Genomic DNA, 17,058 nt, shown 5'->3' on the forward strand with positions numbered 1-17,058 from the left:
CTGTCTGAACCTAGACTGGACCCTTCTATCAGCCAGAACCTGTCTGAACCTAGACTGAACCCTTCTGTCAGCCAGAACCTTCCAGAAGAGCTATTTAGTCCACATCCTAAACATTAGTAGGACAGTCAGGCTTTCGCTGCTGTTGTTCCCTGTTCACACATATAGTCTGTTCATCTCTAAACTTTACATTGTGTATGTTTCAGTGTGCTGGGTTCCTGATGACAATGAAGGGCTTGCCCAGCACCTACAACAAAGATCTGCAGGTACACACGTGTGTGTGTGTGCGCGCGCGCGTGTGTGTGTGTGTTTATGTGCAGTATTTGTCTGTTGCACAACTGGACACTCACTTCACCACTTCTGCAACCACACGTGCCTCTGGCACCAATGTGCACAGTACTAAACGTGGAGAGTGATATGTATATTCTGTCTGTCCCTGTGTTCTGTATGTGAGGTCCTTTTGTGATTGTACGATGAGTGTGATTGTACGATGAGTGTCCGATGAACCTTGAAAGGTAATTGATATGCTGTGTCTTTGCACCACTGGCAAGACTAATACATTTCTCTCATGCACTCATTGTGTTTGGCAAATGAGGTGACGATTATTCCCTCACTAATCTAAAGATGCACTAAGTAAGGTTGGCGATGATTTTAAATGAGGACCATGTAGACTCAACCTCTTACGATAACCGGTACGTGGAATAAATAAGCACATGATTCAGTGGATGAGTCTACTGAATGGTAAATGGCTGCATTTATATAGCGCTTTTATCCAAAGCACTTGACAATTTGTTGCTCACATTTGACCCATTCACTCACACATTCACACACGGACGGCAGAGGCAACCATGCAAGGTGCCAACCTGCTCATCAGGAGGGGTTAAGTGTCTTGCTCAAGGACACTTCGACATGCTGCCCGGCAGGAGCAGGAATCGAACCGGGAACCTACGGATTACCAGACGACTGCTCTACCTCCTGAGCCACTGTCTACTAGGTCCTCATTGTTGCTTCGCCCCAATCACCACATTAAGAGCTTATTCCTCTTAACTGTGTGTAATTGAATCAACACAGCCTTCATTTTCAAATCATCAATGATTTACATTTACATTTTAGTCATTTAGCTGACACTTTTATCCAAAGGTACTTACAAGTTCTGTCAGCAGGAAGGGTACACCTGTGACAGCTAAGTAACATTGTTCGTCAAACAGTGTTGAACTTCGAGTGCTACAGTCTTGAGCGCATAGTAGTAAAGACATAGTAGCATAGTAGGTAGTAATATAGGCAAGGAAGATTATTTAGTAGCAAAGTGCATGGTAGTAATGCAAGTAGTAAGATCTTAGTGCATCTTTAATGTTTGTTTTTGTCATTTTCCTGATTTTGTAGGAGGATAAGGAGGCCATGTTTGACTGTTACGACACGGTTCATGCTGTCCTGCAGGTGACAACGGGAGTGATTTCCACTCTCAAGGTGAGAGGTCACCGTCCTCAGTGCCGTGCCGTGTTCTACGTGCACTCGCTTTGTGTCCTGCTGCTCGTCTACCCGTCATGCCTTTGTGCAAAGTGGCTTCTTTTGTCTCTTTACTAATGAGTATGTTTAGTCTTATCCTGGACCCAGACTCATTTACCTACTGTATCTCAAACCCTGCCCTCTTTTCTTGATCCTCCAAACTAAGTTTGTTGACAGGATCACAAAACGTGGGCGGGTTTTGAGATAGGTTGATTGACATGTGGCAACCCATCAGAAGCAAGCCCACAATGCATTTTGGGTCCCGAACCGTAACCCTTTCAGGTGTATGTTTTTGGTTGTTGGTTGTTGTGTGAACTATACTGCTGTACACACCATGTTTGGAGGCTCTAGCCTTTAAATGGACCTATCTCCATCTGTTGCCACAGTTGTGATTGGAGGGTCAAGAAAAGAGGGCAGGGTTTGAGATAGAAGCCCAAGCTCATCAAAAGGGTTGTAACCAGAAACTTTGCACAAACGTTGGACCTTGTTAAGTTTAAGGCTGTCAAAGTTAATGCATTATTAACGCATTAACGCACAATTCTTTTAACGCCACTATTTTTTTACCGCAAGATTAACATTAAAAAAAAAAAAGGGGGGGGGTGTATTATTGATACTCTCATTGATACATTTGTTTCTGACACAGTTTTCTGAGATACAGATAAAGAATATGCGATTAATTTGAGATTAATCACGATTAACTATGGACAATCATGCGATTAATCAGATTAAATATTTTAATAGATTGACAGCCTTAGTTAAATTATACTTTATTAATCGTTGTGGGAGAATTATTCCTCTGCATTGTACCCATCCTCACCACTGGGGGAGCTGTGGGCAGCAGCCACAGACTGGCGCCTGGGGACTGTTTAGAAGAGTTGTAAGACGCGATACCAGGAGGGTTGAATATTGCAAAGAGAATAAGGGAAGAAAAAGCAGAGCAAAAGATAAAGTCTTAAAGGGGCACTTCACTAAAAACAATGTTGATTTTCTTTTATTTTGCACACAATCTCACACACATCCAAAAAGTCTAAACAGTTTTGCACACATTCATTTAGTTTGACAGTTATTGAGAGTAAATGAGTTTGAATATGGCAGTGATGTCGTTGGGGACATTGAATCCATGTGTTGCGTTAATTACAGCTTCTCTCTAGGCCCCGTTTAGACGGAAACGCTAGCAGGTGAATCCGCAAAAATATTTTTTCGGATGTGCCTTTCGTTTATACGGAAACGGCGTTTTTACGGGGTGAAACCGCAAAAAAGTGAGACTACCTTCCAGGGTGGAATTCCTAGAAACGATAAACCTTTGCGCTCTCATCTAAACTGTCAAACCGCATAAAACGATGACGAAAGGGTTGTCAAGGCTCTCGTCGCGTGTACTGCTTACATCACAGGCATGCGTCAGTAGCCTAGAAGCGTAAACAAAGCATGTCTGATTCTATCCATGGCGATCACCTGAAGGCTACATTGGCAGTACTTTTAAATACACAAGAATCTGTCCCGCGGCGTGACTGGACCCACTGTCTGTGAGTGACTCTGCTTTGGTCCAATCACATTCCCCACCCACAGTCTGCGAATCAGAGGCAGAGTAGGGCGGGTCTTCACAGCACGTCATGTGACATATGCGCCAATCGTGTGACAGCGGGGCTCAGTCGTCTGGAGTCGTTACAGCCTCGTCTGCACGGAGAATTCCATCCCAAAACGATAGTCTAAACGCAAAATTAAAAGTGAAACCGTAAGACGACTTTTGCGGTTTCTGTTCAGACTCTCTCCGTCTAAACGTAGCCTCAGACCCCATGCTCTCTCAGACCCCATGCTCTCTCAGACCCCATGCTCTCTCAGACGGCATGCGCTGCAAAAATGCCTGTGGAATTGATTGATTGATTGATTGAAAACTTTATTAACAGATTGCAGAATGGGTACAGTACAGTACAGCTCAATACATACAATTGTTAAGGGGATGCAGACCAGAGAAAGACTTTCGTCTTGTTTACATCAGGGTCCCCCATTTTCAATTCATCGTAACATATATGACATACAGATAGACAGTACTGCTACATCTATACATTTATGACATACCAGATTTGCAAATACAGTACTGTTTGTGATACGAAAAGAGTCCAGAAAAGAAGTATATACATTTGACGTAGAAACTGTACATTGGAGGAGGTTGGGTAGGTAGGTGGGGGGGTACTGTACATTGGAGGTGGTTGGGTGGGTGGGGGGGAGGTTGGGTAGGAGGGGTGGGTGGGGGACACTGTACAACTATACAAGCAACACTGTACATTGGAATATTGACAAGACCATACTTGGTAATTTTTACTGTACATTGGAGGGGGTTGTGTTAGGACATTTACAGGGGCCAGTTTCGAATTGCAGTCTCCCGTAGGTTTTTTGAGAGTGTTTTTGAAAGTGGGTAGTGATTCACATTCCTTTACAGCTTTGGGTAGTGCGTTCCACATTGATGTGGCATAATTGCAAAACGTGTTTAGTCCCTTGTTTGAGCCGAATCTGGGTTTAACATGATTTGTGGAGCTCCCTCTGGTGTTGTGATTGTGGTATTCACTGACCTTTGGGAAGTATTTTGACATGTACATGGGTACCTTGGTCGTGTAGTGTATCTTGTAGACCAGGCCCATTGCAAGTTGCTGTACTCTGTCGTCTACTCTAAGCCATCCTAGGTTGTCAAACTGGGCAGGGGTGAGGTGGGTTCTAGGTGAGGTGGGGTCTAGGAACACACTGGAGTCTCAGAAATAATAATTTAACTTTGCCTACTAAGATACAAAAACTGATTTACTACAGTTCCTCAGTTATCTAATGCTCTAGTAGAATGGAACCACCGTGGATTTTAATCCCATGTTTATGTTGCGCTTTCTTCTGCAGACGAATGAAGGGCTCAATATAATTTCTTCCTTTCTTATCTTTGCTTGCATTCAGATCAACCAGAGTGTGATGGAGGCAGCTCTCAGTCCTGATATGCTGGCTACAGACTTGGCCTATTACCTTGTCAGGAAGGGCGTGAGTACTCATATATATACTGTGTGTGTGCGTGTGTGTTGTGAGGGGCCTACAAATAGCCGGTCTCCCCAAAAGGAAGGCCAAGCAGTTAGCCAGGTACTGCGTGCGTGCGTGCAAATCAATTTGCTTGGTACAGCTAAAAGGCATTTTTATTTACTGAAGAATTCTTATGGGTCCCAAGGCAGTACCAGGGTGGAAATAAATCCCAACCTGAGCATGACATGAGAGCAAAATGGCCACTGTGTCAATATGGTCAATTAGTAAACACTGCAACAGGAAATAAACATGGGCCGATTTAGAATGTGTATGTTGTCAAATTTGCAAAGGTATATACCTAGTGTTCTAGATTTGTCATAATGTTATATCCTGTGTTCCCGATTGTATATCCTGTGTTCCCGATTGTATATCCTGTGTTCTAGAAGATGTGTCATAATGTACAGTATATCTTGTTTTCCAGATTCCATTCCGGGAAGCCCACGGTGTCTCTGGTAAAGCTGTGTTCATGGCTGAGTCCAAGAACATCCCCCTAAACCAGCTCACTCTGGAGGATCTGGGCACTCTGAGGTAGCAGACTCATTCACACATACACACACAGGGAGGGCCCCCAGCCCCTAATGCCTCAAATTTATTAGTTCAGTTGTTTCTTTGAACAAGTGTAACGGTGGTCCCCACCCCCCTCTTTATTTCCCCTCTATCTCCCTCCATCCCCTATCTCTACTCCTTCATTCCAGTCCTTTGTTTGAAAGTGACGTGTCATCAGTGTGGGACTACCGTAGCAGCGTGGAGCAGTACAGCGCCCCCGGGGGCACGGCCAAGAGTAGCGTGACTGCGCAGGTGGAACACTTGAGGACCTGGCTGCAGACACAGAACTGACCTCTGTCACCTTGGAACAGCCTTACTGATTGCACAACTGGTTTCATTGTGACGGTCAAATATTTTTGTAAAGGTCAATCGCCATAATTGCCTTCAAGAACAACCTCCAGTGTTTTTTTTTACCACAAAAATGGGTCAATTCTGTGACATAAGTATTGGTTGAAATTAGGGATGCACCGATCCGACTTTTTCAGTCATGATACCGATACCTGGGCTTTGGGTATCGGCCGATTCAGAGTACTGATCCGATCCATTACTTTTAGTGAACAGTATAGACTTGGACCGTCATTTTGCAGCAAATCAAGTCACTGTGCTTTGATTTCTGGCACGTTTAGACGCATTTCTTGGTATCAGATTTTGGTATTTGGGAAATTCTCAGATATCTATATTCTATTTTAGCCAGTATCGGTACCAGTGCATCCCAAGTTGAAATGTACTGTATGCTTAAAAGACTAGATTAATGCTTAAAAGACTAGATTAGCAAGATGAGGGGGGAAAAAAGGATTGATTTATGCACTACATTTATTGGTTATTACATTAAAATGTACCATTTAATTTAGTTGTTGTTCATTTTGAGAAATGTCACTTACACAAGTCATTAAATTAGTGTATATATAGAAATCATCATAAGCAGAAATAAGGAATCTTATCATAGTGTAAAAACCCATTGGTCTGGTTTTCCTACAGCTAACGAAGAAGATTGTGTACATTTAGGACGTACTTCAAAGAAGTCTGCTCCTTTACTCATCAGATATGCAGAGTATTTCATGATGTCATCATCGCGGACATCTTGGTAGGCAAAAACAACACGTGATTGTAATCAAATGAAAGATGGTACTCATTAAATGAGTTGCCTATGAGCTATACTTATGGCATTGTGCCATATTGGTAGGAAAGGCATTATGCATGACAATACTACAAATAGGATATTAAAATATACATGATAGGTGAAAATAGCAGAAGAGTTTGCATACAACAGAATTCTGAAAATATGAAAAGTAGAATTCCCCAAGGCATCACAGATGAGATGGAAGACAAAAATGTTGACTGTTGAGGTACAAATCCTCATGTGCTCTAGGGAATAAATTATTATTCAAGTCCAATTGAAAATTCAAAAGGCAATAAGCAACCATGTTATAGTGGATGCTAATCAAATTCCACATTTAAAACTAAATGAATCAGAGATGAATTGTCATGAATATCTATGCCTGGGGTTAACCTATTTGTCAGTATAAAATAAAAAACAAATGGCGACTTATATAAAAATAGTCTAAATGTAAGCTACATGTTACATCTTCTAAACAAGAATATTGCCTCTGTAAAGCAAATTTCAGCTGGACGTTAAGAAGTATGCAGAGGTTGCCACAGTTTATGGCGTTGAAACCAGACAACATCTTATTTTGGACATCTTAATGGTTGGGCTCGTTGCATCAGACCCAGAGTCCACAGCAAAGACAGAGAGCAAATAGCCACACTGTGGTCAGACGGGGCAGAACCCGACTCGCCTTGGACCGGTACACAACTCTGCCATCCAGAGGCTGTACGGGCCGGAAGATGTCGGTCATGGGCTGGCCAGTCCAGAACCGACACTGTTGAGCCACCTCCACCAGCTGAGGAAGAGGGGAGGAAGGAGGAGAGAAGTGAAAGGTGGCGATGATGGGAGGAGGAAGGTGGAGAGGAGAGCAGCGGAGGAGGGAGAAAATGAGGGATGAGAGGGAGGAAATAAAACAGCAGTGGTCATATTTGTATAGTAAATGCTATGACATTTAACCCCCAGTAACCTTTGCTTCTGTACCTGCCGGTTGCTGATGGGCAGAGCCTTGTTAAACAGTGTCCAGGCCACTGCCTGCTCACAGCCTGGCGTTGTCATGGAACCCACATAGCGATAGTAGCTATGGAGGTCGTTTGCAGGCGGTATGATGTCACTGAGTTGGAAGTCTGGCACTATTGTGGTACTGCCTGAGGCAGGAGAAGGTAAAGGAAGGTGAGATGGGTGGGAGTGAGATGAGGGGTTAGAGAGAGACATAAGGTAGTATAGCTTAGGGTTTTTGAGACAGGGGTGTCAAACATGTGTCCCAAGGGCCATATCTGGCCCGCTAGGCAGTCCACTCCGGCCCGCAGGGATCACAGGATGATCTTAGTGTGGAAATTGCATTTGAACATTCACACTCAAATAGTTTGCTAAGAAAAAGGGGCCCAAGGCTATCTTCATTAGTCATTCAAAAGCCTTTAATACATTGGCTTGTTCAATGAACAATTAAAATCATTAGAAACTCCATAGACAAATCTATAATAAACTCAGCTTTGCATTCTTCAGGGAGTACGACAAAACAGTCCTTGACAAACACCAACAATTAATTATTGTATTATTAGCCTATATTTGCATGGTCCGGCAGCTGTGCTGTCACTTTACCTCTTAAACAGCCTCTCTGTCAGACATGAAATAACACCAAATAATAACCTTATCTGGGTTCTTCACAGTAATAAGAAGTGCATGGAATATTAACTTTCTGCTGTATGTTCCTTCCTTCCACAATCTGAACAGGTAAAACAGTCCTTCCACAGTCTGAACAGGTCAAACAAAATGCTTGCACCTTTTTTTTACCAACTTGATCATAACAGTGGTCTGAACTGAACAATGGGCTCATCGGCTTAGTTGTCAGAGCAGCAGAATCTCTTATATGACTCAATCAGAATCAGCAACGCTACAGCAAACACAATCATTTGATAGGAATACGCAAGGAACATTTGGAAGATCCATCTTGATACTTCGTTTCCTGGAGGCATATGGCCAAGCAGAAAGGTACTATGCGTGAGTATTTTACACTTGTGAGGTGTGGACCCGAGTCAGATGACTTGGACTAGAGTCAGACTCGAGTCACAAGTTGATGACTTCAGACTCGACTTGACAAAATCACAAAACATTTGCAACTCAACCACCAATGACTTGTGACTTCACTCTGACTTGAGCCTTGTGACTTGAAAGACTTGATACTCTCCCCAAGCCCAAAATGTAAAATAATTATGCCATGAAAAGTGGCATCAAAAGTGAATCAACTTAATTTCCCTGATTACAGTTCCACTTTGGACCAATCCGTCAGCCGCCAATCAAGTTGCGCGAGCAGAGAAGGAAGTTGTGTGTGACTGCAGAATCATCTAAATTGAATAAACAAACTATTACTATTACAAGTTTAAGACTTGTGACTTGCTTGAGACTTATAAATTGCCAGTATTGACCTGGGACTTGACTCAGGACTTGCAAAACAATGACTTGGTTCCACCTCTGGACCAAAAAGCGCTGTCCATGGTTCTGAAACAAGAGCATGCTATCTCCTGTCCTCTCCTCTCCTTTCGTTGTCACAGAATTTCAATATATAATCATTATACGGGACAAGGGAAGACCCGTATGGAACAAACCCATTTAGCCCAATGTACGGGATGTCCTGGCTAATACGAGATAGTTGGCAACCTAATCCGGCCGCATGAGTTGAAATTAGACTGCATGTAGCTTATGACCTTTGGTGCAACTTCGGTTGATTTTAAATGTGCTATATAAATAAAGAGGGTAATTCAAAATCTTCAAAAAAATGTATAATTATATTTTGCATGTATTTCTTATGGTAACTGAGCATATACCATTGGTCTGTACTCGACTCAGAGCAGCTATCAGAGTATCAAAATATGGATGATCCTCTGTTGTTTCCTATGGGGAAGATACAACATAGATTAGAGAGTAAAAGATTATATTCAACAGCCATTCAATAATGATGTTATATAGCATATTCTGTAGATATTATAGCTGTGGTTATTTGTCAATATATTGTTGAATTATTATAGCTGTGAATATTTGTTGATATTATTGTTGAAAATACAATATTAGAAAAAAACAGGTAATTTTAGTGAGTACCTCAAATAGAAAGGCAAGCAGGGCAATACCAGCCATATCATTCTCTGCCTCTGCTAAAGAACCATATGGCTCCTTGATGTGGACTATGTGCAGCTAAAGAAAGGGAGAGAGGGAGGGACAATAGACAGATAAGTGTGAATTAGATCATAGTGAAGTACACTGTACAATGTTGAGTTTGGATCAATTCACTTTCAATTCAGTGAATTTAGGAAGTGTTTTATTTTCTCAACTTTGAATATTGAAAAGTGTTTGGCATGAAAGGCTGTACTGTCCAGTAAATGATAAATGGCTGCTTTTTTATATAGCGCTTTTATCCAAAGCGCTTTACAATTTGTTACTCACATTTTACCCATTCACTCACACATTCACGGCGGAGGCAACCATGCAAGGTGCCAACCTGCTCATCATGAGCAATTAGGGGGTTAAGTGTTTTGTTCAAGGACACATCGACACGCTGCCTGGGAGGAGCGGGAATCGAACCGGGAACCTCCGGATTGCCAGACGACTGCTCTACCTCCCGAGCCACTGTCACCCCCAGTCCAGTCTATTATATATCATCATATAATTATATATCTACTAATACATGGGAATGGTTGTTCTGTCACAGAGGTTATCAACAATTTTCGTGTCACCACGGTGGTCGGACCAATCTGCGTCCATTGAGGAACTACTGGCAGCTACGGGTGTGGTTTAGATCCAATCATATGCCAAGCATTTTTTGTGTTGGCACTTGGCCCTATTCCAAACAGTTTTAAAGGATGACTTCTCAGATGGTTCTTCGTAATGGACCATCGAGCGGATCAGGTAAACTCTTTCTGGGGAGCCCTTCTTACCCCCCATATCCCACATTAAGAACCACTGTCCTATCATCACTAAGTAAATCGTAATTTCTGTTTAAATTTTGAATTGATTGAATAGAAAGTAAATTGATCTCAACCCTGGTAGATAATACCACCAATTCCTTAGAGACGCATTACTTGTTTTGCCCATCGGATTTACCTCCATGGGGAATCGCTCTCCATCTATAGTGTGTTCTGATCCTGGTCGCCCATTCACGCCCCAGTGGAGATGGAACTGGACAGCTCTGTAGTGCCCTGGCAGAGCCCCCCCACTCAGACGCACTGACTGAGGCAGGAGAAAGTGTGCTACAGGGAAGAGACCGTCTTTAAAGCCCAAAACCAAAACGATTCCAGCTGACAAGAATAAGTGTTGAGATTTGCTAAACAAAGTGTGCTGGAGAGTGTTGTTCTGTATCCTACTGTGTTGTGTTGTGATTAGGGATGTCCGATATTATCGGCCTACCGACATTATCGGCCGATATCGGCATTAAAATGTGATATCGGAAAATATCGGTATCGGTTTTCAAAAAATATATCGTTTTTTTTTAAACATTTCTATAGAAATGATGTCCGATATTATCGGCCTACCGATATTATCGGCCGATATCGGCATTAAAATGTGATATCGGTTGATATCGGTATCGGAAATTAAGAGTTGGACAATATCGGTATATCGGTATCGGTAAAAAAGCCAATATCGGGCAAGTTGTGATGTATCCTGGTGTATTGCAAAGTGCTGTGTTTTGTTCTGTTGTCTCAAGTCATGTTGCTTAGTGCAGTGCTGTGTATAACAGGCATATTTGATATTATACTTGGTCTCCATAGAATTCATTTTTTATATGGCCGTGCACATAAAGTACATCTAGGTACTCAGGGAAAAGATCTATCCCTTTAACTTTTCACTGCATATATTTGATACGTTTTACAGGAATGCATTGAAAACAGTTGTTCTTCGTCACCAGAGTGTCCTTGGTTCTCCGCTGTGATGTTGTTACTGTTGGTGTGACCAATGAAGTTAAAGGGCGGCAGTGCACTGTTGACATGCACTTTGCTGGTGATGATGTTGATGGGTGACTGGCGCAATCCCCCACAGCTTGGAAACAGAGCAGCCCAGCGACTAGGGTCTATGATGACAGGAAATAGTTTATATTAATTGTTCTAACGTTAATATTTTCTCCGGGATCATGCAAAACAAACAAAATAATTAAATTTTGTGCAGAAGTACATACATTTCTACCATACTTATTACTACTGTTGTTCACACTTTTCTAAGAGTGAAGCTAAACTGAAGCTGATACTGGATGCCCATATGCTGCACATCTTAAAGGAACACTCCACCAAAAACATAATGCTGATTTATTATTCTCATAATATCACACATATCACACACATACAATTTCATTGTATACTTGTATGCCGTGACAAATAAAACTCTTGACTTGACTTGATCCCCAAACTATAAACTACAAATTAATTTGGTTTTAGAGTTATTGAGTTAAAGACTTAAGCTGTATGATGTCATTAAAATGTATATTATTCCGCAGAAGTAAGAAATACATCTTGGTGAAATTATGAAAACATTTCTCTTTTCATTTTCATGATTTCACTGAGCTGTATTTATTAGCTTCCTGTTCCTGGAATAATGTACATCATAATGACATCCCACATCTTAACTCTTTAACTATATTAATCTGTAACTTTTTTCACATTGATAGCCATACATCTTCTCATTCTATTTATTTTAGTGAATGAATTGTATCGTGAACATCATATCTAATTGATAAATAAAGCTAAAATCTACTGAAAAGACAGGAGAGATCAAATGTAACATACTGTACGTAGGATAGCTGCTAGGAAGCTAAATGTTTAGAAACGGTAATTATTTACAAACGAAAATGTTATTCCTCAAGATAATGATTATGTATATGAACACATTTGTGTAATATTCTGTCCTAACATTGCTAAACATCCAAAGACACAGCAATTCACTGTTGATTAACAATAGCCTAGCTGCCTGCAACTGTAAGGTAGCAAATGTATGTCGCATTATTGAGCCTTTCAGGCAGCCAAATCCTAGACATTTTACATAATAGAGAGGCAAAGTCCCTCCCCTTCATCTAAACATCAGGGACGCTATTTCAGATGAAATATGTATGTTAGTCAATGGTGATAAACAAATACTTTTTTCAATTTATATAATATTTAATCATTTTGCAAGTCAAGAAAGTTGATTTATGTTATGTTAGCAAAAATTATCAATAGCTTTTGTTTTTATGCTATAACCTAATGTTAACTAGCTGACAATTAGACTTTTAAATTGACACATTTCATAATTCATGGCACAATTCAGGATACAAAATTTGTTGTTTCTCGCCACTGACTACAGTTTGGCTGCAACAGCAGCTGGCTTCCAGTCAGTTAGGGAACAATAATTCCTCTGGCTTGTTGCATACCTCTGCATGTATCGTCACACGAGTACTGGCTCTGGTAGCACCACTGAGCTGGAAGGGAAGCACAGCACTTAGTTCAGCTGCAAAGGGCAAACGAAGTGTGCATAATTATGCATGTGCACAGTACACACACATACACACACAGCCATGTTTTCATGCCTTGTGGGGACATTCCATTGACTTTCATAACCACATGACTTAACCATAACCACACCCAACTCTCACCCTTACCCTATACTGTAACCCTAACCCCTAACCCTAAAATAGTACCTTGCCCTTGAACACACACACACACACACACACACACACACACACACACACACACACACACACACACACACACACACACACACACACACACACACACACACACACACACACACACACACACACACACACACACACACACACACACACACACACACACACACACACACACACACACACACACACACACACACACACACACACACACACACACACACACACACACACACACACACACACACACACACACACACACACACACACACACACACACACACACACACACACACACACACACACACACACACACACACACACACACACACACACACACACACACACACTGTTCAGGACAACTCCATCTTGAGGACAGCAGCTTGGTTTTCTGTGGCTCTTGACAGATTATGCATTTATTTTCTATTCCATGCTCTAATGCCCCTGGTGTTTTCCTACAGTCAGCAAACGAATCACCTGACCTCCTTCTCCAGCTGACCATTCCATGTGAGTGCAGTAGCAGTAGCTGCAACCCTTTCAGGTATGCATTGTTTTTAGAACATTTCCCCCAAATTGTATCTTGCAATTCTAGAATTAGTTATATCATCATTAGAATGTTCAGTTCTCTATATTCTCATGACAGATCGCACACGTGAAAAGGGTTAACTATCATATTACTAACACTGCCCTTAAGCGCCCCTGAGTTTTGTAATGTCCAGTTTTGAGTTGAGTCTTTTGAGTTGTGTCCTTGACTTCTATTTTATTCCTATTTACTTTGTACTCTGCATTGTTGTGTAATTTCTTTAGTCGTGGTTTTTAAGCACGTTGTAACATTTGCATTCAAAAGTGCTATATCATTAAAATTATTATTATTATTATTGTTGTTAAAGGAACACGCCAACTTTGGGGAAATTCGATTTTTTTTCAAAAAGCAACAGGACTTTTGAGGTGACGAAATCCCTGCGCTCAGGCAGCAGTGGTTCGGCAAAAACTAGTTCTGAGTATATATCTGCTTAGAAAACGAAAATGTCAACAAAAAAACAATCCACGTGGTAAATACACAGGTCACAACAATGTTTGGAGTTGTATTTGGAGTGTATTTCGTGACTGCTGGGAACTAGGCTACACTGGCACACCTACTTCCAGTGAATGACGCTAAGCTAGGCTAACGGTGCGGCTGTTCCCTAAACCTAATGCATGCACAGAGAAGAAAGTGTATGTATCTGCTTGTCTAACTCCGGGGTAGATGGGCAATAAGCAAATTTCCCCAAAAGTTGGCGTGTTCCTTTAATATTAGTGTTCATTTTACACCTGCCCGTCTGATATTATGTAGTTTAAATGGATAAAAACCATATAATGACAAGCCAAAGACGTTGATGTTTTTGAATGATGTTGATCTAACGGGTTAACTGCTGACAAATGAGTGACTGTTTCAGCCTTAATGAGATTACCCAAGTGTTACATGAGAAACACACACACACACACACACACACACACACACACACACACACACACACACACACACACACGCACGCACGCACGCACGCACGCACGCACACAGACACAGACACACACACACACAGCATGCTAAGTAACCTTTTCTCCTTACAACCATGTGTTAAATGCAAGGAGAGTGCTGAGCTGGACACATTAGACTGAGGACTAATAGGAGGTCAAACACTGACAATAATCATGGGACTCTACGTACTAATGAATAACATATTGCAGCCTCAGTGATGAATATACAAGCTATTCTATTTAGAAACAATGGTGGTAAAAGTACACAATTAATTTACTAAAGTGATCCACAGGAATTCTGATTGAGTATAAATGTATGTGATATGGAATGTGTTCAGGTATGAAAAGTAAAAGTACACACTCTATACTATTTTCTTGTATTTCAGAAACTTGAGGGCATTCGATCTTGGATGCATTGACCTCTAAAGGATATGTCAAAGTGGTGGGTGGTTAAGTTATTCTTAATTATTTCCTCTTAAATTTGGTAGTGTTGGATATTGCAAGTTCAAGATTTTCGTGTTAAAAAATAAATAGATACATAATTGATTCATTTAAAGGAAAGCAGGTTATTCCCTTTGTAAAGTACAATGAAATAACAAGTAGAATGTGTGAAATTAAATACATTGAAATAAGTACAATTAGTATTTATACCTGTCGTGGAATATATTATCACGTCATTAGACAGCTTGACTGGTGCATTCTGACCAGCTATATAATGTGCTCAGATGTGGCAGACACTACTGTCCCTTTCAATCTTTTTCTCTCCTAGCAAGGATTGTTTAGCATTCCACATATCGAACAACACCGCCTAGCCAATGCTGGTTCTCCTTTGGGCAGACTTTGTTTACCTATCTGGGTGTCTAGTGGACGTCATTTCAATTGTGTATTTAATATACGTGTGAACAGCGCTCTGGGTCAGTTTCCGGCCAGACGCTACTGTGTGAACATGTTGTCTCTGACTGTAAACTGTCCTTTCATTGTGGCCACAGTGAAATAAACCTTTCTATTATTAATAATGACTCAGAATGATTAATGTAAACGGCGCATCGTTTTGTCCATTAATATTTCCCATTACATACCTCAGACATGTCTGTTTGTGGCATGTTTGTGATTCCCCTTAACATGCTCAACACTAGGTTCTGGTAAAAGCATCTAGTTTTATGCTGCATGTGTGGCATTGTGCTGCTGGTGTGAAAGGAGCTCTAGTGTCTCTGGCTCTGTGCAGGGAGTGAAAGGTGCTTTAGAGAACCGTTTAACCCATATTGGTACACAGATTACCACCACTGCCTCCAACAATGCTGTCCTTTGAGAGAGAATCACTTTTCTCACCAGGGGAGAACAATACACAGGTAGATGCTGGATTTACTCCACCTACCGCCTCACACACACACACACACACACACACACACACACACACACACACACACACACACACACACACACACACACACACACACACACACACACACACACACACACACACACACACACACACACACACACACACACACACACACACACACACACACACACACACACACACACACACACACACACACGTCACACACACACACACACACCTGCAAATGACTGCAGGAATTTACCATATTCACACGGGCAGCCATTTTGCTCTTATGTCATGCTCAGGTTGGGTGGGAACAGGGTCTGAATGCAGTCAATTACCTCAGCTAAAACCCAAATGTCAAGCAATCAAACTGTGATACACCAATCTGTAGCTTTTATTTCTCATTCATATCAGAATATTCTGCCAAAACTGCAAGCCGTGTTAGTTAAACTGGGTTTACATTTCTGGTGGAGCCCCACATGATAATGAGTAAAGCTATACTGTATGTTTTAATGAGCAACATGTAATTCATTTCAATGTTTTAATGAGCAACATGTAATTAATTTCAATGTTTTAATGAGCAACATGTAATTCATTTCAATGTTTTAATGAGCAACATGTAATTAATTTAAATGTTTTAATGAGCAACATGTAATTCATTTAAATGTTTTAATGGGCCTGGGTCTTGGGAGCAACATGCAATTCATTTAAATGAGGCATTGGGCTGCAAAGGTTGAGGAAACCCTGCCCAACATCAACATTTATACACCTGTGACACCTGTTGACCACCAAGTGACATTGTCCATGATATATTACATGTACAGTATATATACAACCTTGCAGCTTAACACCTGTGATATTTCAACAAGCTCAATCTTCTGCCACTTTTGATTCAGAATGTAAAAAAAGAAAAAAGAAAAAAATTCAACTTAATGCCTATATGTATTGATTTCTGTATATTACGTTGCAGACTGTATGTAAGTTTATGTGCCTACCTTACCTGAGCAGTGGGATATGACTGAAAGCAGCAGAGCCAGGAGGTAGAGATAGAAGCCCATCATTATTACTCACACACACAGGAGAGGATACTCACATACTGACCAACACAACTGAGAGGAGGGAGACACCTGAATGTGAGAGAAAATGTGTGTGTGAGAGGGCGGGCGAGAGAGAGGGGGGGAGAGAGAGAGAGAGAGAGAGAGAGAGAGAGAGAGAGAAACATAGATGGGAAGGGTAGTAGAGCAATGGTTCCACACGATGTCAGGTGTTCAGTAGAAAGAAAATAAGACACCTGGTGGCGAAATCAGTTACTGCAGTGTTATTTCAAGCTTGCACACTCTCCCTTTA

The 17,058-nt window shown here is 41.3% G+C and overlaps 2 protein-coding genes across 2 annotated transcripts in view; one reads left to right on the top strand and one right to left on the bottom strand.

The window, feature by feature from the left end:
* Window positions 1-5,940, top strand: part of asl (argininosuccinate lyase) — a 35,765-nt gene extending 29,825 nt beyond the window's left edge. Inside the window, exons 12-16 of the mRNA XM_084320083.1 lie at window positions 204-263; window positions 1,381-1,464; window positions 4,438-4,518; window positions 4,976-5,082; window positions 5,250-5,940. Coding sequence (XP_084176209.1) covers window positions 204-263; window positions 1,381-1,464; window positions 4,438-4,518; window positions 4,976-5,082; window positions 5,250-5,391 — 474 coding nt within the window. The 3' untranslated portion in view covers window positions 5,392-5,940. The remainder of the gene's footprint in view (window positions 1-203; window positions 264-1,380; window positions 1,465-4,437; window positions 4,519-4,975; window positions 5,083-5,249) is intronic.
* An 881-nt stretch (window positions 5,941-6,821) lies between these two features.
* ca4c (carbonic anhydrase IV c) lies at window positions 6,822-16,772 on the bottom strand (the record flags this gene model as incomplete). Its single annotated transcript, XM_084320390.1, has 8 exons — window positions 6,822-7,001; window positions 7,187-7,350; window positions 9,028-9,094; window positions 9,299-9,391; window positions 10,298-10,443; window positions 11,097-11,261; window positions 12,591-12,638; window positions 16,712-16,772. 8 exons carry the CDS (start codon window positions 16,770-16,772, stop codon window positions 6,822-6,824), a joined length of 924 nt encoding a protein of 307 aa, XP_084176516.1.
* Window positions 16,773-17,058: the final 286 nt, after the last annotated feature.

The sequence above is a fragment of the Notolepis coatsorum genome, assembly GCF_963971535.1.
Source record: "Notolepis coatsorum genome assembly, chromosome: 8".
In the NCBI taxonomy this organism is placed as follows: Eukaryota; Metazoa; Chordata; class Actinopteri; order Aulopiformes; family Paralepididae; genus Notolepis; species Notolepis coatsorum.